General features: G+C 39.4%; 1 protein-coding gene and 1 long non-coding RNA gene across 6 annotated transcripts in view; one reads left to right on the top strand and one right to left on the bottom strand.

Moving 5' to 3' along the window:
- Nucleotides 1–27983, bottom strand: part of TMTC1 (transmembrane O-mannosyltransferase targeting cadherins 1) — a 263017-nt gene that overhangs the window by 99316 nt on the left and 135718 nt on the right. For 3 of the 4 annotated variants that reach the window (XM_032347548.1, XM_032347545.1, XM_032347547.1), the window contains one exon: nt 19937–20126. The exons of the other annotated variant lie outside the window; for it this stretch is intronic. In XM_032347548.1, coding sequence (XP_032203439.1) covers nt 19937–20126 — 190 coding nt within the window. The remainder of the gene's footprint in view (nt 1–19936; nt 20127–27983) is intronic. 4 annotated transcript variants of the gene reach the window in all.
- Nucleotides 238–22631, top strand: LOC116593366. 2 transcript variants are annotated; one of them, XR_004286878.1, is made up of 3 exons: nt 238–505; nt 9507–9553; nt 22475–22631. It is a non-coding gene; the product is annotated as an uncharacterized LOC116593366 (long non-coding RNA). The 2 variants fall into 2 exon arrangements; XR_004286877.1 differs by lacking the exon at nt 22475–22631 and adding an exon at nt 19815–19940.

Below are 27983 nucleotides of genomic sequence, written 5' to 3'. Positions count from 1 at the left end.
TGCTCAGTGGGAAACCTGCTTCTCCCTTTTCCACTCCTGCTGCTTGTGTTCCCTCTCTCACTGTCTCTCTCTCTCTCTGTCAAATAAATAAAATCTTTAAAAATAAATAAATAAAAACAGTAAAGACAAACATCAACCTGAAGAGGGCTTTTGATCTGGCCAATGAGGTTGAGACCGATCTCTCAATAGCTGAAGAGGAAGTCTGGAATTTTTACTGCTCTTATGCCTATCCAACACAAGAGACCACTTGTTAGGCCTCAGACAAGTCCCAGAATCTAAACTCAGTAAGAGCAACATGGGAAGCAGAAGGAATCTTGGGCCAATCTTAAAGGTAGAGAGAATAAGAAAACCTGAAAGCTGATTCTCAGAGCCTCAATCATGGTCACCGGGGCCAGATTCTTTGTCACTATGTATCCAACTGGAAGCCTGAGTTAGGTCCAATGGCAAGAATGCTGCGCCCGGAGAGATCTAAGGACAGTCCTCCAATGACATTCACATCTCAAAGGTAGGCATGGAATGTACTATGGAAGGGTTTTTCTTCCCTAGCTGAAATGGATGGAGTAAGCTGAGCTGGGTGGGACAAAAAATAGCACAGGCTCAGGATCTCGAAAGCAGAGCTGCCAACCCACACTCTCCTTGGCTCGAACTGGGGTGATCATTTCCTCACTTCCATGTGCTCTAAAATTTACTCATAAATGCACCAGGAGAAAAATGTTAAAAGGGGAAATGAATGAGGAAATTATACCCCCTCAGAGACAAAAGTAGATTTGTACACTCTGTGTCTTCTCTGAGCCAATTTAAACACGGCTTTCTCCCCTCTGCCAAGCTTTTCTTCACTAAGAAGCATAGCCAGATGCGCTAATGAACAGAAAGCTGAAGGCAGATTAAAATCAGAGCATTCGTAAACTGACATTTTCGATTTCTGGTCCTTGGTCCTGGACTTCATTTTTCTGCCCTGTGCTTTGTTTGATTTGTTTTTAATCAACAGTCTGAATCTTCTTGCCAACACGAGTTCTTGAGATTGAAATTCCTTATCTCACAAGAGCACACAAGTACGTCTCACAGTTATATCAGGTGGAAGAGTGAAGCTCTCCGATTACCTTCTTCTAATTGAGGATAAATGCATTCAGAGTGGTATTTGCAAATGTATGTTACATTCTGCATACGTGTTTTAAGTGTTTAAAGAAAAATAAAAGCAAAAATCTTTTAAAAGACTCTTTAGAAGAGCCATGATTGGTAAATATCAGTCTAATGCAAAAGAATGCCATTCACCTAGTTAAGAAAGCACCAGTAAGGAGTTAAGATGTTGTTCAAGAAAACTTTCCCTGAGTAGAATGAAACTATTTATAGGAATTTTTGGAACTTGAAAGTTGTGAAATTTTTTTAAAGTGAGGAAGACTAGGGGTGCCTGGGTGGCTCAGCCATTAAGTGCCTGCCTTCAGCTCAGGTCATGATCCCAGGGTCCTAGGATCCAGCCCAGCATCGGGCTCCTTGCTTAGTGGGAAGCCTGCTTCTCCCTCTCTCACTCACCCTGCTTGTGTTCTCTCTATTGCTGTGTCTCTCTCTGTCAAATAAATAAATAAAATATAAAAAGAAAAAAAAAAGTGAGGAAGACTAGAAAGATGGAAGGTCATGTCTGAACAATTATGGTATGTGCACTATCATACATGGGAAAAATGTGGAGGGTGCAGGAAAAACCACTTCGTAAGTTGTAAATGGTAGAAAATACATAGGGAAAACAAGCATCTCTCAAGCACAAACCATATGCCAGACCTTGGGCCGAAATATTTCCACTGAAACTTCATGATTATATTATAAGATCAGTAATTATCCCCACTTGTACAGATAAGAAATTGAGGTGCAGACGACTTAAGACACAGATCCAAGTTGATACAATTGGCGAGAAACAAGGGTTTCAAACTGAGGTCTAGCTCACCCCAAAGCCTGTGTGTGAGTGTGTGTTTGTGTGTGTACGCATGCAAAAAACACACACTGGGGGGATTTCAGCCTTTTGCTGCCTTCTGGTTTTGCAGCAGAAATATACTGACTACAGATGAGACCCAGCAATTTGGAGGTGACCAAGTAAGGTACCAAGAACGTAGTCTAGAAAATCACACCTGAGGGCCTGTGACAGAAAGCTGCATGGATTCACTCTGCCAGATCAACGCAGATGCTAGGGGATGTGCGGCAGAGAATGTGTGCAAATCTCCTCATTCTAACAGCCAGCCTCTGGAAGAAGGGGCATATCCCTATCTACCACATACAACAGAGTAAGACATCACGTAGCTGACTGATCTTACTGAATTCTACGTCAAAATTATATCTGAGAAGTCTCAAGGGAGGAATAATGATATTTTTGACATAAGAAATCAAATAATGTGATGAAACTGCCCTTCTTAGTAAGGAAAATAAGAGGACATTTGTATTCTAATGACCACAGAAACACAATGAATAAACTACGTCAAACAAAGACCTTCTAAATTTTAAATTTACACATGCTCTGTAAACTTGTTACTGCTCTAAGCTTCCATTTTTTAATATTCAACTGTTTATCTATGAACTGTTTACACAGGAAATCCTCCAGTAATGTGTCAATGTGACAACCACTTATTCTTTATATTTATTTTATATGTAATGTAAATTTATATAATACTATATGCAAATATATAAAACAACAATAAAATATATAGAGAGAAAGACAGTATTCACTCAGGAAGATGCAAGATTTGGAAAATCAAGAGTGGTGTGGCTCTAAGAGATGTGCGTTCACATATGTTGAGATCAAAGCTTGCTGAGGAGGAAGGGGGAGGGAAGGAGGAAGGATGGATCCCCATCAGACACCCATGAACCTGTCCAGAGGAGGGTCAGTGATGCACTAGACAAGATACCTGTGAGAAGCAAGGAGAGAAAAGTAAAGAGAAACTCAGTCTTGTGCCTGGAGCCTGTCTCAGCAAAGAGGGAAAGACTGTCTACAGCCTAGAGGCACTGGTGTCATATTACACTCTCCTCTCCCTATCCAGCTCTGGCTGGCAGAATGAAGATGACACAGGTAATGCCCCAGAATCTTGAATCAAGAACTGTAACTCAATAAGGGACCCAGTATGGGAGAAAGGCAGGAACAATTAACCAATTTTTCCCCTCTGTGAGGATTCAATTAGAGACCAGGATGGACTTAGCCACGGAAGTCAAGTCATGAGCGAATTTAGCTTCGATGAATTCACTTGTTTCAATTCATTTTGATGAACTCACCGTTGACTCTGAAGAATTCATCTGTTTGAGCAAATAGAAGCAGAGGATAAATTAGATGCATAAATTGTTTCGTTCCTATGAGAGTGTACAATGAGAGCAGAATTCATTTCTACCTATAGTTACTGTTCAAATGCTTCCATTAAGGAGAAGTTCCTCTGCCAAAATCCTCCAAAGCAGGATGGCACAGACTTTTTTTTGTTGTTTAGAAAAAGACAAGGTGTTTAACTTTTTCACACAGTGAGTCACACTCACTAAAAAGTATGACTCATCTACTTGGGATTGTCACAGAGGAGAGAGTACCTTCCCTCTATAATCTAAAATAAGTAAGAAGGAACCACAAAAATCCCACTTATTTTCACACAATAAAGATCTAGATATTTTAGAGCAGCATTTCTTAAATAAAATAATTCACCTTGCTTTATCAAACAAATCTTAGAGAAATATTTGACTTACTTTAAGTTTATGAAATATGAAGTAATAGAAATTTAGAAAGCTTCTTTTTCTTAAAGATTTTATTTATGCAGAGAGACACCGAGAAAGAGGATGAGCCGGGAAAGTGGAGAGGGAGAGAGAGAAGCAGACTTCCCACTGGGCAGGGAGCCTGATGTGAGTCTTGATCCTCGGATCCTGGGATCATGACTTAAGCTGAAGGCAGATGCCTAACTGACTGATCACTGAGGCACCCCTAGACAGCTTCTTTTTTAACAGGTTAAAAACAACAAAAAGTGAGGTTTACTTGTACAGCTGAGCTCCTAGAGGAACTACTATTAATAAGTGGATCTGAATCCTGTTATCCATCAATGTGCTCATCCAAAATCCAAATATCTTCTATAATCAAAATATGTTGCATCTCATTGCGTAAGACCCCCTACTTGGTTCTGAAACATTTTGGTGATAAAAGCTGGATGGATCATTTTGTTTCATCAGAAATCACTGAAAATAACCAGCATGATTAAATCATGCTCTTCTCCAATCCTTAACTGGGCATTCAAACAGTCTGCCGACCACTTTACAGGCTGCCTTCCATTTTAAAAGGACAAATTCAACAGACTTATAAATTCAACAAAGTATAGAAACAAAGCCCCTGTTTAAAATAGTTGTTAAATAGAGATTGACCCTGACTTAGGATGGTTCCAGTTATACTTCACGACTTTATAATGATGCGAAAGTTATAGGCATTCAGTAGAATCTATACTTCGAATTTTGAATCTGGATCTTTTTCTGGGTTAGAGATACACGGTGCTGTTCTCTCTGTGATACTGGGCACTGATCCTGGTCAGCCGTGAGGACAAGCAACTGATCCACTGATGACCATTTTGCAATCATACAACCAGCCTGTCTGTCACTTTCAGTACAGCACTCAATACCTTCCAGGAGATATTCAACACTTCGTTATAAAACAAACTTTGTGGTGAGGGATTTTGCCTTACTGTAGGCTAGGTGGATTAAATGCATTTTCGACCTATATTTTCCATTTTTTTAGGTTTATCAGGATGCAATCCCATCAAAAGATCTGTGCTTATAATTCCAAGTTCAGAAATTCAAACGCCTACTATCATTGTCCATAGGGACTGCTTTCTACCACATACCAACAACAGAAATCTCCAACGTGTATATAAAAGAGAAATTCAATATATCTGTATGAGGCTTGACAAAAAAATAAAACTAATTACTAATAATTAGTAATTACTAATTACTAATATACTAATTAGGAGTCACCCTGCCCTTGGGAAATTCTTACAAGGTAAGAGAATAAATGTTTCAGACAGAAAAACAAAGAGTAAAAATTTTCCTCCAACAAGCCCTGACAATGAATTATTCCCAAGTGAAAACACTGTCATAGTGAGGACCTAAATCTACACTAGGCAAAAAAACTAGAGTTTACTGCCGAAGTCACCCAAACCAAAAGAAATTGTGGTATACTGTAATGGAGAGAATTTAAGGCTATGCCAGAGAGGCTGACATTAATAAATGTTCTTCCTAATTAATCACTTTTTAATACCAAATGCCAGAGTCCTGAGTCACAAACTGATGAAACCAATTTGGCCATTTAAAGTTGCCAGGTCCCTTTGTAAATAATGGTGGCCTCTGGCAATTAGACCCAGCCAGAAGGGATACAAAAATGAAAGCAAGTTGCAGAGAACATTCTGCCAAAAGCGCAACCATTTATTAGCAAACAGGGACACAATGGCTTATCATGGAGCTCAAGGAAGTCCTTTGTCCACAGCTTTGCCACAAGAACCACCCATGAAAGGACCTATATGCTGAGGCAAGAACCATTCACTTTTTACTCAAGGAAGACAAAGTCTACTCTGTCAAGTGGCTTCTTGTAAATCAACCCCCCCACCCCCCGCCCACCACCCCCCCCAACCCCGCAGGTAAAAATAGAATTTTCAACTTTCTCCAGAGACAAGAAAAACCACATGCGGAGAGATGTATGTGGTGTCCTTTGAAACTGCCACTTAACATACCAATGGGTCGAGGTGACACACACTTCCGCAAACTGTAACATTCTATGGGCAGCCTTGTGTGTCTCTCAGGCCTCATCAATGTGAGCAGTCACAGTCACTGTTGTGTCAAATGCTGGCCTCCACACAATGAAAACCAAGATTCCATGGATCTTACCTTTCACTTGCTGTTGACAGGTTGTAAACTCAAACTCTAAAAGAAATGGTTTCAAAGGAATTCTTTTTCAGGTGGTATTGACTGCTAAAGGGATAATAAACACGAAAATTCTTCCGATGAAGCTGTGGTGGTGGGGGTATTGTTTTTGAAAGTACAAATAAGGCAAAAACAAAAAACAAAAAATAAAACAAACAAACAAAAAAAAGCACACTGCCCAGAAAATGGATTCTCTGAAGTTCACTTCTCCACCAAACCTCAAAAATTTAAATCAACGCTTCCCAGAGCTTATTACAAGAACACAGATACTGCAAGAAGCCCTGAAAGGGGGCTTCCAAACTCAAATAAATCTGAGAAATGCCATTCACTGAACACCTCACTTGGAAACCTAAAAGGCTGCTTAGAGCACAGTTGAGGCTTTCTGAAGTCCTCTAGTACGGAAATACATTGATCTTTAAAAACCTAGTGCTTCTGATATGTAGCATCTTGATTCAGAGAGGCAACCTTACTTAATGATCGGTGTGATGCTGGAACATATTTTGAAAAATGATGGCATAAACTACTCAAGCAGAATGGAGTTAAAAGGAAAAGTTTTTTTGCCTTAGGAGTTTCTATAAGCAGTACCAAAAAATTACCTCCCTCTCTGCAAACAGGAAATTTCCCCTGAACTCAGCTATTGATGGCTTTTATGCTACAGTTGAAATGCATTTTTTTCCCCTATTCATTCTTGGTAGATGTAGAATAGCTGACTGCCATTTTCCATGCAGAAAATCACGATACACATTAAAAAACTTTATCAAGTCACATGGCTGCACAGTCTTGACTTCAGTCAGGCTAAGTCAGTGTTGAGATCAGGAAGGTTTCTTGGCAGGTCAGAGATATGTTTAGATCATACCCATATTTAGAAGGATAATTCTCTCAGAGGTGGGGGGCAATGGAAATGGGAGCAAAGAAAAACAAATTGTTCAGGCAGCTACTGGGTTTACCCTATCTTTATTCTCTATATTCAGCATATCACTTGGAACTAGTGAATGGTCAGTAAGTTAAATATTTAATATTTTATCTTATTGCCTTCCTCTGGGCTTTTCCTCTCTGAATGCACCACCCTGTATCTATACAATCCCTACAAATTTATCCTGCTTGTCTCTAAATAGTTTGTTAGCTCTTAAGACCAGTTTCCATTTCCATCTCACCACTGTATACATCGCTAAGTGAGACTGGTCATCCACTCATACCCTGCCCTCCTCCTAGGAGAGACATGGCAAGTGCAAGAGCATTGGGGGTACCATTGGACACTTCCCCCAGTTCATTTGTCTTGTCCAACTGAAAACTTTCCTATCCTCAGCAATGGTGCTTTTGGAAAAACACAAGTCCCTGATCCTTCAGTCAGACAACAAATGCATAATATTGCATCCTCTTCTGTATCATTTCCTTGGGCAGTGTGCTTACAGGCAATCACTTACAGAATTTAGCAATCAACTACTCCTATGTCCTTTGTATTTTCCAGGCACTACTCTAAGTTCTTTGGAGTACACCAGTTAGCAAAACAGACACAAAGAATCCCTGACCTTCCAGAGAGGGGGAAAAAAAGAGAGGGAGAAAGAGCAAGAGAGTCTGACAAAGAGTCCCTGCAATATATGGTAGGCAAGAAGTGGGTTGCAATCCTAAACATGGTGGTCAGGGTAGGCCTCGAGAAGCTGGCAACTAAGTGAAGACTTGTAGGAGATGAAGGAGTCCATAAAATTCATTGCATAGTAAGCAAAGAGCTCAGGAAGGAACAAGAGAGATAATTGGCACGCAGAACCTTTAGGGCCTTTTTAAAGGTGATGATTTTTCCTTTGAAAGCAATAAGGAGCCACTGGAAGATGGTAAGCACAGAAGGGACAGGCTCTGGCTTACATGTTTAAAGAATCATCTGGTCACTGTGTTGAGAACAGTCTGGACCAGTGGTAGAGGGTAGAAGCAGGAAGACTAGTCAAGTAGCTCTAGCAATAATCCAGGTGAGGGACGGTGATGGTTTGGACCAGGATGGCAGCAGTGACGGTGGAGAGAAATGGTCAAATTCCAGATATATTACAAAAATATATTTGCTGGTATTTATTGATGGACTGGATATGATATTAGAGACAGAGAGATGTGGAGAGGAAACAATGAAACTCCAAGAATTTTGGCTTGGGCAGCCAGCAGAATGCAGTGAGTTCGCAAACACTGTGGGGGACACAGTGAATGGGTACATTCAGGAGTTAGACTTTGGAATGCTGACTTTGAGACATCCAAGTGGAAATGATTTATACAGCACTTCCCTCCTGAACAATGCCAGGTACCATGTACATTGTTTCATTTGTTTTTGTTAGATTCAGAAAGAAATTTGAGGACATTACCACCAACATTTTGATGTCTAGTAACATAAACATATAAACACTAAAGCTCATATTAAAAACTTGCTTGCTTTCTAATATTCTATGCTGCCTCTCTTTAGGCAAAACAGGTGTAACAATAAGTATTCCAAAGTTCTTATATGTTATGCTCCCCAAGTTGTGCTTGTTACCTCTTTATAGGCTTTCTTGGGCATTGTTCTTATAGCAAACCATCTGAAGAATGTGGCAATCAATCACTTTGGTCTCTTTTGTATTTTCCAATACAATAGCAATTTCCAATGGGCATTCTGTGGAGAAGTATTTGTAGCTGCTTTTATCTCGGAGAGTCCTAATTACATATTTCATGGTTTTCTTAGAACAAGAGAAAAAAAGGAATGCTTCTTTAAATAGAAATTTCATGTTCTGAATGGAAACAGAAAGGACAGAATGACTCTAAGAGTTTCAAAAATGTCTTGACCTTGTTAAGAGTTTAAAAACAATCAGAAGCATGGTATGGCTAAGCAGAAATGAGTTGCTTTTATGAGTATGAATCATTAAGAGAAATAAAGTATTAAAAAAATGTTAAGATTACAGGGGTGCCTGGCTGGCTCAGTCAGTAGAGCATGTGACTCATAATCCGGGGTCATGAATTTGAGCCCCACGTTGAGTGTAGAGCCTACTTAAAAAACTAAAAAATAATAATAATAAATTTTTTTTAAGTGTTAAGATCATCACTCAAAAGGTGTCAATTATTCTGAGTAAAAGTCAATAATAACGTCAACTATGAAATCTTGCCAAGACTCACAAAGTATACAATCAAGAAAAAGAAATAAAGCTGTTACTGATAGCTGAAAATTCCTTTTCCCATTATGCAACTATCTAATTCTTCCATTAATAAATTCAGAGTCTTCCAACTAAGGTATAAACATCAAAGGAGTAGGTAAGTCATTTTCTTATTAAAGAATGGGCTTGTGAAAATGTAATTGCCCTGTGAAAGCAAAGAATAAAACAAATTATTTAATGATGTGGAAAAACTCCTGCCAGGCCTAGATCAAAAGCCAAGCAGAACACTGCAGGTACCACTGAGTTGTACATGACACAGAACAGGAGAGAGAAGGATTTATGTGAGGTTCAGATCTGGTACAAGAATGACTTCACACATGACATATTAATAATGGACAGAAAGCAATGCCTGGGGAAGACTTTGCTCAAGGGTCTCTGATTTTTAAGTAGCCACTGAATTAAAAAGGTGCATTTCTTGTGTCTCTTTTGCTCCAGTGGTCACCACTGAGTGGAATTAAGAAATCCAGCAACAACAGGAAAAGGTATAAAGAACAGCAATTATAAAAGAAAATGATTTCTTATACCCTGCCTCCTTTGCTAAACTCCCAAATACTTTTAGAATCCTCTTTACTATTTCTATAATTTGGAGGTTTAGGTGATAACTCCAATGTTCATTTATAAATAGGCTGGTGATATTTGCCACTATTTTCTTCCCCTTTGCAAACTTTTTTTTTTTTTTTAAACTAAGTTTTATGTTTCTGGCCTTCCATTACAGTTGAATATACCTACTTCCAAATTCCAAATACATCGAAGCATTAGAAACTTGAAAGTGTGTTACTACCATCAGCTCTTAAGTCAAGAATTTAACCTCTTTTATACAGGATGAGGGATAAAACAAGGTTTGGAGGGGGGGGTGGGGATTAATCTTTGGTAGCATTACAAGTATTTTTTTTTTTTATCATGTAAAGCACAACTGTATACTGAAATGCACAGAATCAAAAAGTCAGTCCTGCTGGATAATGTTTATTTGGTTTTTGGTTTTAGTTTTTATGGCTATTCTTATAAAATAAAAACAGGAGTTCTAACTATGCTCCTGACTTTAATCTGTGACAATTTCATAATGGTAGCAAAGACAATGATGACAACAAGTACCACTAGGACCTCTGATAGGTACTTAGGCCCTCCCAGGTGCCAGCCACTGTGCTCAATGTCTTATGGCTTGCCCTGGTTAACTTCAAAATGACCCTATATGATGGTGCAGGAAAATGGCTGAACAAGGCAAGCTTGCATCCACAAGGTTGGTCAGTGGCAGAGCCTGGCTTTGGACTCAGGTCAGTGCTAATCACTCTACTCCATGGCCTCCCTCCTCCCAGCCTCAGAAGCTACTGATCTAGAACTAGCGGGTTTCCTCCACGTGCATTACCTGGGTGGCCTCCAACATGAAAGGAGACTATCAAATGAAATTAGATGACAGAACGTAAGTCACAGTTTGTGTCCCATACATTAAGGAGGGCACATGTCGTTTTGAGCACTGGGTATTATATATGAGTGATGAATCCCTAAATTCTACTCCAGAAACCAGTATTATACTATATATTAACTAAGTATATTATATATTAACTATTAGACTATATATTAACTAAATACAAATCTGAGAGAGGAAAAAAGTATGTGGGAAAAGGTAGTTGAAGTGGGTTGTTCAAAATGTTCCATTTTCCAATGAGGTACAAATCTAGCGTATCTAATTTATAACACTTCATCTGATGAAGCAGTCAGCTTATTTTCATACTCATCAGAAAAATGGTATCAACAAAAATTTCAGCTCTGACATATGGCCTAAGGGCTAAAGCTGACTACAGCTACTGACCTGAAAAACTGCCCCTAAGTAGCAGGATGTTATCACCATAGGTAAAATGGCAGCAGGCGGAGAAGCCAAATGTGAGACAGACACCCCAGACAAGGGCTACTCCCATAGTACTGGTGGTCAGGGATAGATGGACCATGTCAACATATCATTAGGACCTCTGTCAGTGACTGCAATGGTCCCAAAGTGGGACAGACCGGATGGGTTATAAATGGGCTAGAAAGACTGGATCTATAATAGCATGGAGAGGATTTTCACGAACAGAGGACAGAAAAGGATGGAGAGCATACAGTCTGCAGAAAACGGGAACTGAAGTGAGAAATGTAGGCCAGAAGGAAAAAAAAATCAACTTTGGCACAGAGCCATTCACCATTAAATGCAATCTTCATTCCTCAAGTTCAATTTTATTTTACCACTCGGTATATTAAAACAAGATGCTTACTTTACCAGGTTTCATAATGGCTATTCTGGAATTTAAAAGAGTTGTTCCACAGTGACCCATGCGCTGTGATAATATCCTAACCTATTATCTGGCTGAACTAAATGCAAAATCATTTCCAGAAATCTGAAAGCTTGTTCAGTTCAACTGCATGGGTCTGGGTAGTACAATGTTCTAATGTATGCCACAGTGGCAGAGGTGAATAGTTATGACAGACTGTATGTCCAGAAGAGCCCCAAGTATTTACAATTCAGGTATTTACACACACACACAAATACACACACACACACACACACACACACACCACACACTTCCATCTCCTGGTCAACTCCACTACACTGTATTTATTCCCTAAGTTGCTTCAGTTCTTTCTTAAAAAAAAAAAAAAAAAAAAAAAAAAGGTAAAAATGTCAGTGAGTAAATAATCACTTTCCAACAGTGGTTCCCATTCTAATCTTACCTCCTTGTTGTGCTGTGTGAGGTTTTTTAAATGAGAGCTCTAAGGCTCATAATCTCTGTTTGTCCATCAGATATCTGTCTTCTTTTATTGCAAATGCTGATGGGGAGGGGAGCCTGGGTTAAGTCTCTGCCTTTGTCTCAGGTCATGGTCCCAGGGTCCTGGGATCGAGCCCCACATTGGGCTCTCTGCTCAGCAGAGAGCCTGTTTCCCCATCTCTCTCTGCCTGCCTCTCTGCCTACTTGTGATCTCTCTCTCTCTGTCAAATAAATAAATAAACAAACTCTTTTTTAAAAAAAGCTTTAAAAAGAAAAGAAAAGAAAATGTTGATGGGGGCTATGATCCAGACTAGCATGGAGGCTAAGCAAGGTCAAGTCTAGGAACAGGCATGAAGGGATGTCCCTGAGATAAACACAAGCCCCTCCCTAAGTGAGGAGATGCATTAGTTTCACTCCATGCCACCCCTCCATTTCCACGAAGCTGTTACTGGAGGTCACCTCCATTGGCCATGCTGCAGATTTGTCCCCATGCAGACCTGAGAATTTGACTCGGTCTCCATGGCTCAGAAAGATGGCCTCTGATTTGTGCTGGCTTCAAGGGAATGATGTGGAAGACTGGGAATGAACAGACAGATTGGGAAAAAAACTGTGACCTCTACTAAAAAAATGAAACCACCCCAACAAATAAACAAAAAAGAGCCCTGAAAGCCCCATACTGGGAGGAGGAGACCGTACACTGCCTAAATTCCATTCTCAAAGACATCTCATTGTGGAAGTCTGCATGGCAAAGTCAGATGTCACTAACCCTCTTTTTCCATCAGGTTTTACTTTTACAAAAATGTCACAAAATTATAAAAGATATAAAAAAATTGCTTAGAATGTTGAGACACCCTGTGAGAATGTAATAAAGAATCAATAAGAAATAAATTACTCTTAAATAAGATTCAGTGGTATTTCCTCTGTAATGCAGGGAAATCACATTAGAGGACAGTGGGCAAAGGCCAACTCTTTGGCATTAATTCCTCTCAACAATCCAAATTACACTGGCTCCTTTCCTGATCCATATCCCTACTGCAAGTCAATAATTTGACATATAGTCCGTAGGAGTCATAATGAGAACCCCAAGAGTATTCTCAGCGTATGCTTCTCCCAGTGCATAAACAGTCACTATTGATAAAAAGAATGGAACAATAAACCTTCGTGGTTTAAATATTCTTCCTCTCTACTATACATAAATTCTAACAGAGTGATTATCTTCAACACAAAGAGTAAGAGCAAATTAGTTCACTTTAAAGTTCACTGTTAAAAAGAATTCAACGCCACAAAGAATTTATAGATTGTTCTCTACATCATGTAATATAAGTTCAAATGCATTCCTAGTGAATAAGGGTATGAATCGGAGGAGGAGCTGAAGGAGAAGCACAGAATAAGACATATTCTACATTTAAATTCTCAAGGATCCCAAGCATATTCTTTTATGATAAATAATAAACTACTCCTTGAGGTCTTACAATGCTTATATTATGAAAATGGGACCAATCAGAAACAACCTCTAAATTCACCCTGCTGCTTTTTTCTACAGAAAGAAAGCTTAGATTCTACGTCCTAGCCCTCCTACTCAATCCAAGACAAGAGCTTGTCAAAAGCCAAACATCTGGGTGCCTGAGTGGCTCAGTAGGTTAAGCCTCTGTCTTTGGCTTCTCCCTCTCTCTGCCTGCCTCTCTGCCTGCTTGTGATCTCTCTGTGTCGAATAAATAAAATCTTTTAAAAAATATTAATGAAACAGAAAAGTGTCAATACAACTGTAACAGGGTAGATGACATTCCTCAACTCCAGAGCCCTGGTTAATAACAAGATAGGATGACAGATAAAGAAAACCAGACACAACCCAGACTGTCAACACAGCCAGAGGCCATGCAGAAGAAGCACAGGAGGAGAGAGGAAAATAGGCAGAGACTTAAGAAAAGATGAATCCTGTGTATGCGCACAGATACACACACACTCCATCATCTCTTTGGCTTCATTTCATTCGGCTCTCTACCTATGGCCCACTTTGTTCCAGCCACATCAGCTTACTTGCTGTTTTGTGAACACCCCAGTACTTTTCCTGCCACAGGGTCTTTGCACTTGCTTTCCCTCTACTTGAAATGTTCTTCTCTAAATAGCTACACAGTTCCCTCCTTCAATTCCTTCATGTCTCTCCTCAAATGTCACCTTATCAATGTTCGCAAAGAATTTTCAAGATGAAAGCTATCACCAAAGAGCTAAATCTTACTACTGCCAAAGCAGGAATGCTTTGCTAGTATTTTTCCTGATGCATTAAAGGGATTTTGGAACAAATTCCATGAAAGAAAGAAAAGAAGAAGTTTCCATTCATTAATCTTGTTATCAAAGATACTCTGGAGAGGGCCAAAGCTTGCCTGTGTTGGGGGTTCACTGCCATCACAAAAGTCCATATTTAGTACACCTCACCAAGATGGCAGCCTATGGGTATTCAACACTCCCTTTAGTCAGTTTGGAGGGAGTCCAAGAAAACTCATACTGACATAGCAATCCAGTGCTCTACTACATTTTTTCCTGTAGATTAATAACAATAGAGCAGGCAGGCCAAACTGAGCTAAGGCCAGATTCTAATAAAACAAATCTACCCCCAGACACTTCATACTCATATTGTGTATGGTCCTTTTATAGCCTTAAAAAAAATAAAGAAAAAAGGTTCTGCATACCAATAACTAGTTGAACAGAGTTGCTAACTTTTTATGTCTTTACTCATTTAGCAACAAACAATAAAACAACACTCAGCAACAAACAATAAAATTTAGATGATAAATACTGTATGCAACAACTCCTTGATGCCAGAAATATGGCAGTGAACAAAACAGAAAAAAATCTCCGTCCTCATGGGGCATACATTCTAGTTGTAGGAAAAAGATATTACATAAAATAACAAAGTTCACAGCATTTTAGAAATTGGAAGTAGAGTGAAGGAAAGTGAAAAAGTTAAAAGGGAAAAGAGTGGAGGGCAAATGATTGCATTTTAAATAGGATACATATGGGAGGGCCTGGGTGGCTGAGTTGGTTGGTGTCCAACTCTTGGTTTTGGTTTAGGTCGTGACCTCAGGGTCCTGAGTTGGAGCTCAGCCCAGAGTCTGCTTATCCCTCTCCCTTCCATTCACCGTCTCCCTCTTTTCGCCCTTTTGCTCTATCAAATAAATAAATAAACAAAAGGGTACATATGGTAGACAGTACTACGAAGGTGACATTTGAGCTCAAGTTTATGTAACTAATTGGCATGCTAGAGTTTTTTGAGGATGGTTATTCATTATCATACTTGTCTTATCAACTTGATTTACAAAATGACTAAGAAGTGGATTACTTTAAATAAGGTGTTTGGAGGAAAAATAGTTTCTTCGAAATATGGTGCTGACACCAGTGGATATCCACCAGCCAAAAAATGAACCTGGCCTCTCATACAACTACATAGACAAAAAATAATTCAAAATGGATCAGTGACCCAAATATAAGAGCTTAAACTATAAAACTATTTGAACAAAACAGAGTCATAAATCTTCATGACCTCAGCTTTGGCAATGGATTCTTAGGTTTGACAACAAAAGCAATGAAGAATAACAAAAAAGAAAAGAGACTGCACTTACTGAATTAAAAACTTGCGTGCATTAAAGGACATCATCAACAATGTGAAAAGGCAATTTAAAGAATGGAAGAAAATATCTGTTGGGGATTTAAAATCCTAAATATACAACAAACTCTTACGACCCAACAACAACAAAAAAAGACAACCCAACTGAAAAATGAGCAAAGGACTAGAATATACATTTCTCTAAAAAAGATATACAGATGGCCAATAAGCACATAAAAAGCTGTTCATCACTGTTCATTAAAGAAATTCAAATCAAAACTACAAAGATAGAGCTCTTCACACCTACCAGGATGGCTTTAAACAAAATAATGGAAAATAACAAGTACTAGCAAAGACTGGATATATAGGAACAACTGTATATTCTGTGAATGTTAAATGGTGCAGCCAATATGAAAAGGAGTTCCTCGAAAAGTTAACTACATAATTACCATAAGACCTAGCAATTTCTGTCTTAGGTATAAATCTAAGAGAAATGAAAACATATGTCCATAAATGTGGTAATACAGCAATGCTTATAATAGCCAAAAGGTGGAAACAACATGAATGTCCACAAACAGAAGACTGGATAAACAAATTACTGTGTATACATCCAATGGATTCTTATTCGGCCATTAAAAAGAACTAAGCATTGATGCATGCTACAGCTTGGATGAATTTCAAAAATACTATGCAAAGTGAAAGAAGTCAAACACAAAAGGTCACATACTGTATAGTTCTTTTTATATGGTATATCCAGAATAGGCCAATCCACTGAGACAGAAAGCAGATTAGAAGTCACCAGGTGTGGGGCGCCTGGGTGGCTCAGTGGTTTGGGCTGCTGCCTTCGGCTCGGGTCATGATCTCAGGGTCCTGGGATCGAGCCCCGCATCGGGCTCCCTGCTCTGCAGGAAGCCTGCTTCCCTCTCTCTCTCTCTCTCTGCCTGCCTCTTTGCCTACTTGTGATCTCTGTCTGTCAAATAAATAAATAAAATCTTTAAGAAAAAAAAAAAAAAAAAAGAAGTCACCAGGTGATGTGGAGGGGAGAACTGGGAGTGACTGGTATGGGGTATTTTTAACGAGGTGATGAAAAGGTTTTAAAATTAGAGAGAGCTGGTAGTTACACAATATTATGAATACATTAAGTATCACTAAACTGTATACTTTAAAATGGTTAATTGCATTTTATATGAATTTTTCTTTAACAAAAGGTTTTAGTAATTCAAAAATTTTTTCATCAAATTTTCAGGATCACATGCTAGTATTTTATTTCAAATGCCAGTTCTGTATTCATTCCAGCCTTTAATCTCTTTGTAACATTTTAATCTTTTTTAAAAAATATAGCTTTATTGAGATATAGCCCACATGTAATAGAATTCACACATTTTGTGTATATATTTTGGTGAGTTTTGGTAAACAAATGTCATTTAGCAACCACCACCATAATTAAATTTTAAAAGCATTCAACATCCCAAAAAGTTCCCTTAAGTCTGTTTATACCCACTCCCCATCCCCACATATTTTCTGTCATAATTCTGCCTTCTCTAGGCATTTCTGGGCAATTCTAGAAAAGGCAGAATTATAATAACAGACATTTTGTATGAATGGAATCATATATTATATAGTTTTATATGTCTAAGTTTTTTTTTTTTTTTTTTTTTAAGGTTTTATTTTCAAGTACTCAACTTGGGCTCAAACTTAGAACTTTGAGACCAATAGTCATCTGGTCTACCTACTCAGCCAGTCAGGCGCCCCAACTGGCTTCTTTTATTTGTAACATGTGTCTGAGGTTCATGTATACTTTTTCATGTATAAGTAAATTATTTGTTCCAAATAATTTAGAATATTAAGTGTATCCATGTACATTTTGAGGTTACTGGACTTTTTCCATTTTTCAGTTATTATGAACACTTACAAGACTCTTGTGTGCTATATGGACGTGAGTTTCCATCACCCGTTGGTAGGCACTGAGATTTGCTTATTTTCATATTTAACTTTTTAAGAAACTGTAAAATTTTTCCAAAGTGGCCCGAGCTATTTTTCAAGCTTCACCAATATGAGGGGCCCAGCTGCTCTACATTCTGGTCAACACTTAGTATTGTGAATCTTTTTAATTACAGTCATTCTGGTGGGTATACAGTGGTAACTTTTTGTGACTTTAATTAGCATTCCCCAAACAACTAATGATGCTAAGCATCTTCTTACATGTTTATTAACCTTTGCATATCTTCTTCTGTGAAATGTCTATCTGAACTTTTTGCCCATTTTTAATGGGTATTTGTTTCATTACTGAGTTTTAAGAGCTCTTTAAATGTCCCAGATACAAGTCCTTTGTATGTTTCGCAAACACTTTCTCCCAATCTGTTATTTGCCTTTTGACTGACTTAACATTATGTATTTTTAAAAGATTTTACTTATTTATTTGACAAAGAGAGAGCATAAGCAGGGGGAACAGCAGGCAGAGGGAGAAGCAGGCTCCCCACTGAGTAGGAAGCCAGATGCAGGACTTGATCCTAGAGCGTGACCTGAGCTGAAGGCAGACACTTAACCAATTGAGCTCAAACACCTTTTTTTAAGTGGGGCCTATGGGTGGCTTGAATTCATAACCCTGAGATCAAGACCTGAGCTGAGATCAACAGTCTGATGTTTAACCAACTGAGCCACCCAGGTGACCCTGATGAGCAAAATTTTTAATTCTAATGATGTCCAATCTGTCATCTTTTTCTTTAATAGACTGAACTTTATGTGTTCTAAGAAATCTTTAGTTAACCCAAGTCCACAAAGATTTTTCTCCTGTTTCGTTTTAGAATTTTTGATATTATTTAATTCTTTTATTTAAAGATTATGGTCCACTTAGAATTAATTTCTGAGTGTACAGTATGACATAAGAGTAAAATGTCACATTTTTTCCTTTATATATATTCCATTATTTCGGTACCTTTTATTTAAAAGACTATCCCTTCCCCATTGAATTATCTTGGTAACTTTGTCAAAAATCAATAGAGGATGTAATAGAGCTTACCTCTGGATTCTTAATTCTGTTCTGTTTTCTACTTACTATCTCCTCACACGTTTTGGTCACACTCTCCAGCTTCTTTACATGTCCAGTAATCTGATTAAAAACTAAGCATTGTGTATCATACATTGTAGTGACCTTGTATTTCATTCTGTCCTTCCGAAACTTGCTGTTTTTACTGTTTTAATATATAATGAACTTGCCTAGACTGAAAATGAAAAATCTGTTTCTCTGTAGAGAGCTGAGATTTTGCTCAGGTTTTTTTCACCCCTTTTGCCTTAATCTCTGGGGGAATCTCCCTTGTGTCTGCACAGCTTTCTCATCAGCCAATGATTTCAACAGCAGTTATATACTAACAACTCAAGACAATGAAGCTTCCCCTCTCTATTGCCCAACCTGTGTATGGGTTAAAAAATTCTTTCAAATTTGCAGGAAATCAGTAAGTCTCCCCAGGCTTTCAGTTTTGCTTGTGCTCCCTGGGGAGCGCCATGTTGTTCAGCAGCCAGTCATGAATGCATGCAGAGCATATTATCTCAGCCTTTCCATAGCTCTCTAATTTCTAAAAGCTCCCCCTTAAGTTTCTTGCTGCTCTGCTCTGCTCTAAAACCAAATCAGCTTCTTTTCTTTTTCTTTTTTAAAGATTTTATTTATTTATTTGACAGACAGAGATCACAAGTGGGCAGAGAGGCGGACAGAGACAGACAGAGAGGAGGAAACAGACTCCCTGCTGAGCAGAGAGCCAGATGCAGGGCTCGATCCCAGGACCCTGAGACCATGACCTGAGCCGCAGGCAGAGGCTTTAACCCACTAAGCCAACCAGGCGCCCCCAAATCAGCTTCTAACTGGTAAACCTGTGGGTGTTTTTTTTTCACACCAGCTGGGCTGGGTAGAGAGGGGGAAGGGGTATGTATGGGGAGGGGATGGGAATCCCCTCAAGCAAGGAGCATCTTCTCCAATGCAGGAGCAGTTTTTCCTAAGTAAACATTTTCAAGTTCTTTGCTGTCTTTGGTCATTCTTGAAACTGCTACATTTAATAATTTTTTTCCGATTTTATACCATTCCTTTTTTTTGAAGTGAGACTCACCCAACCAACCCAGTCAGGCAGGTACTCATTAGTGGAAGTAACATCTTAACCATATTTTAAGCACTTACGAATATATTATCATTATCTCATTTATCATTACATGAAATCAAACAAATTGCTGCAAAAATCAGTCAACTAGAGCAGGAAAAAAATTCTTATTTGCAAACATTCCATTTCAGATCCAATTTCTACAGGGTTGGTAGAACACAGTAAAAGATAATTAAGGTGGCCAAGATCTGCTAACTTCACTAAGGTTTTTAAAATAAGTATTACTTATCTGGAAAAATTTAATTTTTTTGTTTTTCAGACAAAAGAGTAGATTCAATTTAGACTCAGACCACCTAGGGGTGATGGGTGGAGAAGGCATCACTAAGTACAGATCATCTGTCTTCAAATGGAAAGAGTTCAGTTGGATTTTAAGAAAATTACCTTGAAGGCTGCTAAACAATGAAGGCTCAGTAAGGTCATGAAAACTGCCAGAAGGATGGTGGCTAAGTTCCGCACATCCCATATGGTCTCTACCAGAGGAATACTGCCGACTTGCCAGTCATAACACAGGGTAACGGGTGCAAGCAGAAGCCACACGTTGAAGGCCAAGAGGTAGGAATAGGTAAGGAACCTATGAAGAGAAGAACAATCACTGAAACACAACTCAAGGTCCAGGATACCTTGCAAACATTTGTTTATTACCATGGTTTAATTAAATAGCATTGTACACTGTCAGTGTTATCGGAAAAGACAAGGTAAGATGGAAAGCCACCCATTTATTTTGTTAAATAGATCATTCTGGAATATATTTAACGGTTATAGGCACTGTGGCAGGTGCTTGCCTTTCAATGGTGAACAAGAAAAGACAGAGTTTCCATGACAAATATTCAAAAATTATCATACAGATAAATACATTACATCCGGAGATAAATGCCAAGAAGGAAAAGCTTGATGAAAATAGACAGAAATGCTGTTTTGCTACGTACAATTTCCCGGGTAGGAGGCAGACCTTTAAACTGCTTTATTCATAGTGCCCAGAAAACTGCCATAGACAGTAAAATATTTCAACGTGTTTATAGCAGATTGATCATACTGAATTTTTTTTTTTTAAATTAGAGCATCCGTGGAAGGGAAATGAAGTCTCTTAGTCACAAGTAAACGGGCTACCCTTCAAGAGAAGAAGGACAGCTATCATCCTACAAGGAGAGCAGAGACCTAGGGAAGGGAGATAATGAACGCAGGTGATGCTCCTGTTTCCTGGCTGTGTTTAGCCACCAAGGGAAGGTGAAAGGCATTCCAACGGACCCTGTTGCCTTCAGGGTAGAGGAAACTGAATTTATCTAAATGTGTTCACTTCAGACAAAATCATTAAGTAGTGGTCTAGACCCCTGAGAATTGCAGAACTCTCAGCACATAACAAACTTCACCCAAACCTGTGCACTAGGAGACATCAAGCTCTAACATGGCTTCTAGCAGTGTGAGGTGCAACTCTAGGATGACCCCAGTCCCTATTAGAATCCTTGCCTGGGGGGCGCCTGGGGGGTGCCTTGGGGGCTCAGTGGGTTTTAAAGCCTCTGCCTTCAGCTCAGGTCATGATCGCAGGGTCCTGGGATTGAGTCCCACATTGGGCTCTCTGCTTAGTAGGGAGTCTGATTCCCGCTCTCTCTCTGCCTACTTGTGATCTCTGTCAAATAATTAAATAAAATCCTAAAAAAAAAAAAAAGAATCCTTGCCTGGGAAAGTGCAATTCTAGCCAGTGCCGGACAAAGGGCCTCTGAATTCCCTATCCTACAGCATTTTTTATAAAGGGCAGAGAACTGTGAACAGGTATCTCCCATGATTCACAAATCTTTCTCAAGGACCTGAGAGCCATTTCTTTAAAATGCACTCATCAGGAAGGACAGGGCCTCTCTCCCAGTGCTACCCCCACTCTCCCTTTAAAATGCCCGATCACTTCTGGGCTCTCTATTCTGTTCCGTTGATCTATGTGTCTGTTTTTGTGCCAGTATCATGCTGTCTTGATGATGACAGCTTTGTAATAGAGCTTGAAGACCGGAATTGTGATGCCACCAACTTTGGCCTTCTTTTTCAATATCCCTTTGGCTATTCAAGGTCTTTTCTGGTTCCATATAAATTTTAGAATTATTTGTTCCATTTCTTTGAAAAGGATGGATGGTACTTTGATAGGAATTGCATTAAATATGTAGATTGCTTTAGGTAGCAAAGACAACTATCATATGATCTCCCTGATATGAGGAAGTGGTGATACAACATGGGGGCTTAAGTGGGTAGGAGAAGAATCCATGAAACAAGATGGGATTGGGAGGGAGACAAACCATAAGTGACTCTTAATCTCACAAAACAAACTGAGGGTTGCTGGGGGGAGGGGGATTGGGAGAAGGGGGGTGGGGTTATGGACATTGGGAGGGTATGTGCTTTGGTGAGTGCTGTGAAGTGTGTAAACCTGGCGATTCACAGACCTGTACCCCTGGGGATAAAAATATGTGTTTATAAAAAATAAAAAATTTTAAAAAAATGTCCAGTCATTTCTGCGCAAATCAGAATGGCGCTCAGCTCTCTCCCCTGCTGCCAGTAGTTACTGAATGAAATCTATTTACACTGTTTCAATGGATGTCCAGCTGTGTTTCTGTTTGACACCCTATATGGGATTAAATAGAATAATTAGATAAATTCCTTGTCCTCAAAAAAATGCATAACCCAATACTGAAAACAAGATATACAAAATTAAAGGAGCAGAATGAGATGAGTGCCATAATAGAATTGAGTAGGAAAGAAAGTTTAGCAGTTGGCAGATTCTTAGGGAGGGATTCTTAGATTGGCAAAGGGATTAGATCAAATCATTTCTAAGTTAGCGTCTAATATTTTACCTTGAATTCCTCTCAACAAGTAGCTATTGGTTGGGGACACCCTTCCTAGGCCTTCCCAAATGATTTTTTCCTTTTCTCCTTTCTCTCCAAGGTTGGCAGTTACAAATCACCAGTGACAGGCAGGTGAGACTTAGGGATGGGGATTACTTATTATCCTGACTCTTAAACCCCAACAGAGAAATGGGTTGAAGGAATAGGGTATTTCTTCTTCTTTTTTCAAAAGATTTATTTGTTATTTATTTGATAGAGAAAGAGCAAACAAGTGAGAGGGGCAGAGTGAGAGGAAGAGAGAATCTCAAGCAGACTCCGAATTGAGCATGGAGCCTGATGTGGGGGCTTGATGTCATGACCCTGAGATTATGATCTGAGCCGAAACCAAGAGTTGGACACCTAACAGACTGAGCCACCAATGCACCCCAGGAGCGGGAATACTTCAGTGTTGTTTCCCAACTCTTTTTCTCTCTGTTGGTACATTTAATACAATATTAATGCATAAATTGTGGGGTATACACTGAAAGCTTAATGAAGTCCAAGACTGATTATTTAACAAAAATCAAAACCCAAACACTGCCTCATTCCTTTTAGCCTTGGGGCTGAGAAATTGTCTCATGAGAGAATGCCAACTCCATGGGAAGACAGCTGGGACACTGTAGGCTTTGTTCTTTCACAGAGTTTCTCAGCTGATGCGATCTGCTTATTAGCTCAGGGAAGATTCTCTGTGACTTGACTTTACAGAAGGTGGAATCATCAAACAGAAAAATCACAATGTCATTCAGTTACTCTCCAGGTCTTAAAAATTACTTTTTAAAAATGGTATCTCCCCTTCTTGATAAACTAGTTACCAGCAATGATTATAAATGGCTGCTAAAATTATTAAGTGAAAGCTAATAGGGTACTTCACAATGGATGGATCAGGCTAAATCAGATGCCTAGACCTGACTAACCAATTTTAACATCACAAAAAGGGAGACTAATAGCCAGATGTCCTCCTGCTGGAGAGAGATGTCACCACCTATGAAGTAGTCTTGTTCCCCGAAAAAAAAGAAAAGAAAGAAAATCAAACTTGAATCTGATCAAGCCCTTTACCACCAGTTTACATCAGAATACAGAAAAACCCAGAACATGCTATAAGACACCACAGGAATGCAATGTGACAAATCCAGAATGTTGCCATTCCACAGAACAAATGATGTCTGGTTCTTCCACAAATACACTGTACGAGGGTTAACAGGGGCAGGGGGGCAGGAGAGAAGAAGAGGGCACCTGTAAGTCAGATGATACCTAAGAGACATATCAAAGTGCAGATATTGTTTAGGTGCTAATTCAAACAAACCATTATGAAAAATCACCACTTATGAGCAGGAAAAATTGAAACACTGATTGGATATAGGATCCTGGAGAATCACTGCTCATCTTTTTTTTTTTTTTTTAGATTTTTATTTATTTATTTGACAGACAGAAATCACAAGTAGGCAGAGAGGCAGGCAGAGAGAGAGGGGGAAGCAGGCTCCCTGCTGAGCAGAGAGCCCGATGCCGGGGCACCTTGCCAAGGTGCCCACCAGGCAAAAATTCTAATAGGGACTGGGGTCATCCTAGAGTTGCGCCTCACACTGCTAGAAGCCATGCTAGAGCTTGGTGTCTCCTAGTGCACAGATTTGGGTGAAGTTTGTTATGTTACTTTAACCCACTGTGCCACCCAGGCGCCCCATCATTGCTAATTTTTAAAGTGTGATAATGGTATTGTGGTTATACTTTTTAAGGAACCTTATCTTTCAGAAACGTACTAAAATATATGCATATGAAATGCTAATCTGAGATTTGTTTTAGAATGATGGACTGGGAGTAAGGGTGCACAAGTGGGTGGGGGTATGAATGAAACAAGATCGGCCATGAGCTACGATTGTTGAAACTGGGTAATGGGTCTGTAGAGGTTCTTTATGCCATCTGCTCTACTTCTGTATGTATTTATTATCCATAATAAAAACTATTTTTTCTTAACTAGGCAACAGAAATGCAACAGGAATATCTCCTTATGTCTAAAGGCAGCTTGCGCATGGAATAGCTGCAAGTGCTAATGTCGATTCTTTTTTCTTTTTTTTTTTTTTTTTAACCACAGGGTTAAAACTCAAGATCCTGAGATGAAGGTCTGAGCTGAGATCAAGATTGGAACGCTTAACCAACTGGGCCACTTAGGCACCCCACTAATGTGGAAATTTTATTTTAATTGCTAAGTTCACATTTGGGCCTTGCCCTGCAAGTTGTCCTCCATTTCTTGTTTTTTGTTTTGTTTTGTTTTAATTTATGTAAGTGATTTTCACACGCAACATGGGGCTCAAACTAACAACCCAGAGATCAAGAGCTGCTTGCTCTTGGGGCACCTGGGTGGCTCAGTGGGTTAAGCCTCTGCCTTCAGCTAGGGTCATGATCCCAGGGTCCTGGGATCGACTCCTACATCAGGTTCTCTGCTAAGCAGGGAGCCTGCTTGCTCCTCTCTCTCTCTGCCTGCCTCTCTTCCTACTTGTGATTTCTGTCAAATAAATAAATAAAATCTTAAAAAAAAAAAAAAAAAGAGTTGCTTGCTCTTCCAACCAAGTCAGCCAGCACCCTAGTTGCTTATATTTTCTTTCTTTTACTTTTTCTTTTTTTTTTTTTAAGATTTTATTTATTTATCTGACAGAGAGAGAGAGAGCATATACACAAGCAGGGGGAACAACAGGCAGAAGAAGCAGCAGGCTCCCCGCCAAGCAGGGAGCCCGATGTGGGACTGGATCCCAGGACGCTGGGATCATGACCTGAGCTAAAGGCAGCCACTTAACCAACTGGGCCACCCAGGCACCCCATAGTTTCTTATATTTTCTAGACTTGTAATATTGCATTGGCAAAAAGAAAAAAATAAAGAATAATATTTTTTTCAGTTATATCTCAGTGTAGTTATTTAGATTTTTTTAAAATGTTCATTGTGACTTTTTAAACAGGTTATAACCCAAATATATTAAAACACTAAAGTAAACCACAGAACTAAAAGCAACTTACCTTCCTATAACACTAGGAAAGTCAACAACATTAACTTAACCCCCTTGTTGTTTTTTTTTTTTTTTTTTTTGAAGATTTTATTTATTTGACAGAGATCACAAGTAGGCAGAGAGGCAGGCAGAGAGAAGAGGAAGCAGGCTCCGTGCTGAGCAGAGAGCCCGATTCAGGGCTCGATCCCAGGACCCTGGGATCATGACCTGAGCTGAAGGCAGAGGCTTAACCCACTGACCACCCAGGCGCCCCTAACTTACCCCTTTTGAGACATATGTATTGTCTCCCAAAACTCAAGAGACATCACCTACCTCGCAGTGCATATGAATTCAGATTAATGTTGCTACTAAACTCTTTAAAAACTATTTGAAATACTGAAACAGCACTGGAAAATTTCTGAAAATTAAGCATAAAGAAGCCACTTGGAATCACACCAAAAGCTAATTACATTTTAGAGGACTAGTTGAGCTAGCTGTAATCAGCAACTCAAGGTTTTCTATTAACTCACTGACTATGAATTACATTTTAAACTAATCACCTTGTTTATTTCTGCTAAAATTTCAAAAATGGAATAATCTGTTGCCTATCTCTGCCCTGCTGAGTTCTCTTTTTCGAAGCAGGAGGAAAACCAAAATGAATTATTTACCAATTTTCTACCATGAATTTCTGCTAACAAACAGGACGAAAGCCACTAGGATCTCTTGCCCACAAAATGAAAAGGGAAAACACAGGAATTCAGCCATGAAGTTGCGTTAACAGGCTGGTGACTATGGGAGATGGAAGGGGCGGCTTCTAGGGGTCTGGCGAGCATTTAATGGCACCTGCGCAAACTGGGTACCTCTTAAAATCTAAATCTTCATTTTTATCAAGAAAAAAATGAGTGTTGTAAGGGCAAACGTATACACAGATTCTGTTCCTTGCCTTTGAAAAAAACGGTTTCGGCTAAGAAATAACATGAGCCTAACCTATTTCCTTATCCTAGGAAGATGCCTAGGAGAAGTACATAGGAAAAAATCATGCATTGCAAGCAGAAATATACAGCTCTTTCTTGTTTTATATAAAAATGTTATTGCTCAAAGGATCCTTCTTTCTCATTCCCCAAAAAGTCCTTCATTGTTTCGTAAATACAGGACACCTATTATATACGCACAGTCCTCTTGGGAGCAGCATTGGCTAACACTGTCGATAGACCGACCACAGTACAAACCACCTTTACCACCACTGTGGAGCACCCCCACTGCCCTGACTCTGCCTCTAGCTTCTGGGTTTTGGTGAGCTGTCCTAAAATCCCTACACTGTCCCCTATTTTCTGCTCTTGAATTACCATTGATGCTTCAAAAAGGTCTCCGCAGTCTCACTGTGCCCCAGCAATAATGACAGGACTTTTTTAGGCATAACCTGCTTATTATCATTGTTAGCATCTTCTCCTCCCTCCTATCATCTTCTCCAGAACTAGCCACAGAAAGCTGCCTCTTGCACTACCCTTCTCCATAAACAGAACATCCTTCCTGGAATTCAAGAGATGTTGAGTGATTACTCTATGTACTTTTCTAGGTGGACAGGTAGTATCTGATCCCCTGTTCTTCAGAAGGGCATTTTCACAGCTTTGATGGTAAGAACGCATACACACATGACATGGTTGAGTAACTGTGAAATATAAAGATCAAATTTCAGTGGAGTTCTAAGAAATGAGAGATTAGTGAAAAATGGAGGATTCAGAGATGACGTCCTAGAATCTGCAGATTTTTTTTTTTTTTTTTAACTAATAGAGATGGAAGATGGACAGTCCAGGCAGAGCCCCCAAATGGCTTCAAACTGTACACAAACAGGACATTTTTTTTTTAAAGATTTTATTTATTTATTTGACAGAGAGAGAGGTCTTAAGTAGGCAGAAAGACAGGCAGAGAGAGAGAGGGTAAGCAGGCTCTCTCCGCTGAGCAGAGAACCTGATGCGGCCTTGATCCCAGGACCCTGAGATCACAACCGAAGCTGAAGGCAGAGGCCCAACACACTGAGTGCCACCCAGGCACCCCAGGACACTTTTTGAGGACAGTTAACAATACGGGTCATATTAGAGTACAGAATTAAAAATGTGTAATATAAAAATTTTAAAATGACTCCTGCTAAAATGTCCAAAAGGAAAAATATCATGACAGTGTTGGGCAAGGTTGTGGAGAAATGGGAACCATGAAACACTACATAAACTGATGAAGCCCCTTTGGAGAATGGTGGGCAGCTTCATGATAGCACATTAAATGCACACATGATCTAGCAAGTCTACTCCAGAGTTTATATCCAACAGCACTGCACAGAGATGTTTCCCAAAAGACATTCACAACATTGTTCACAACTCTTAAAGGTCCGAAACTGGAGACAACCAGATGTCCATCTACAATAAAAGGACACATACATTGTAATATACCCATTCAAAGGAAATCTATTTGGCAATAAGAATGAATGCAACTGGGGCACCTGGGTGACTCAATCTGTTAAGTGTCTGCCGCCTTCGGCTCAGGTCATGATCCCAGGGTCCTGGGATCGAGACCACATTGGGCTCGCTGCTTAGTGGGAAGCCA

The sequence above is a fragment of the Mustela erminea genome, chromosome 6 (assembly GCF_009829155.1).
Source record: "Mustela erminea isolate mMusErm1 chromosome 6, mMusErm1.Pri, whole genome shotgun sequence".
NCBI lineage: Eukaryota > Metazoa > Chordata > Mammalia > Carnivora > Mustelidae > Mustela > Mustela erminea.
The sequence above is the reverse complement of the archived record's forward strand: the minus strand, read 5'-3'. Positions and strand labels throughout refer to the sequence as shown.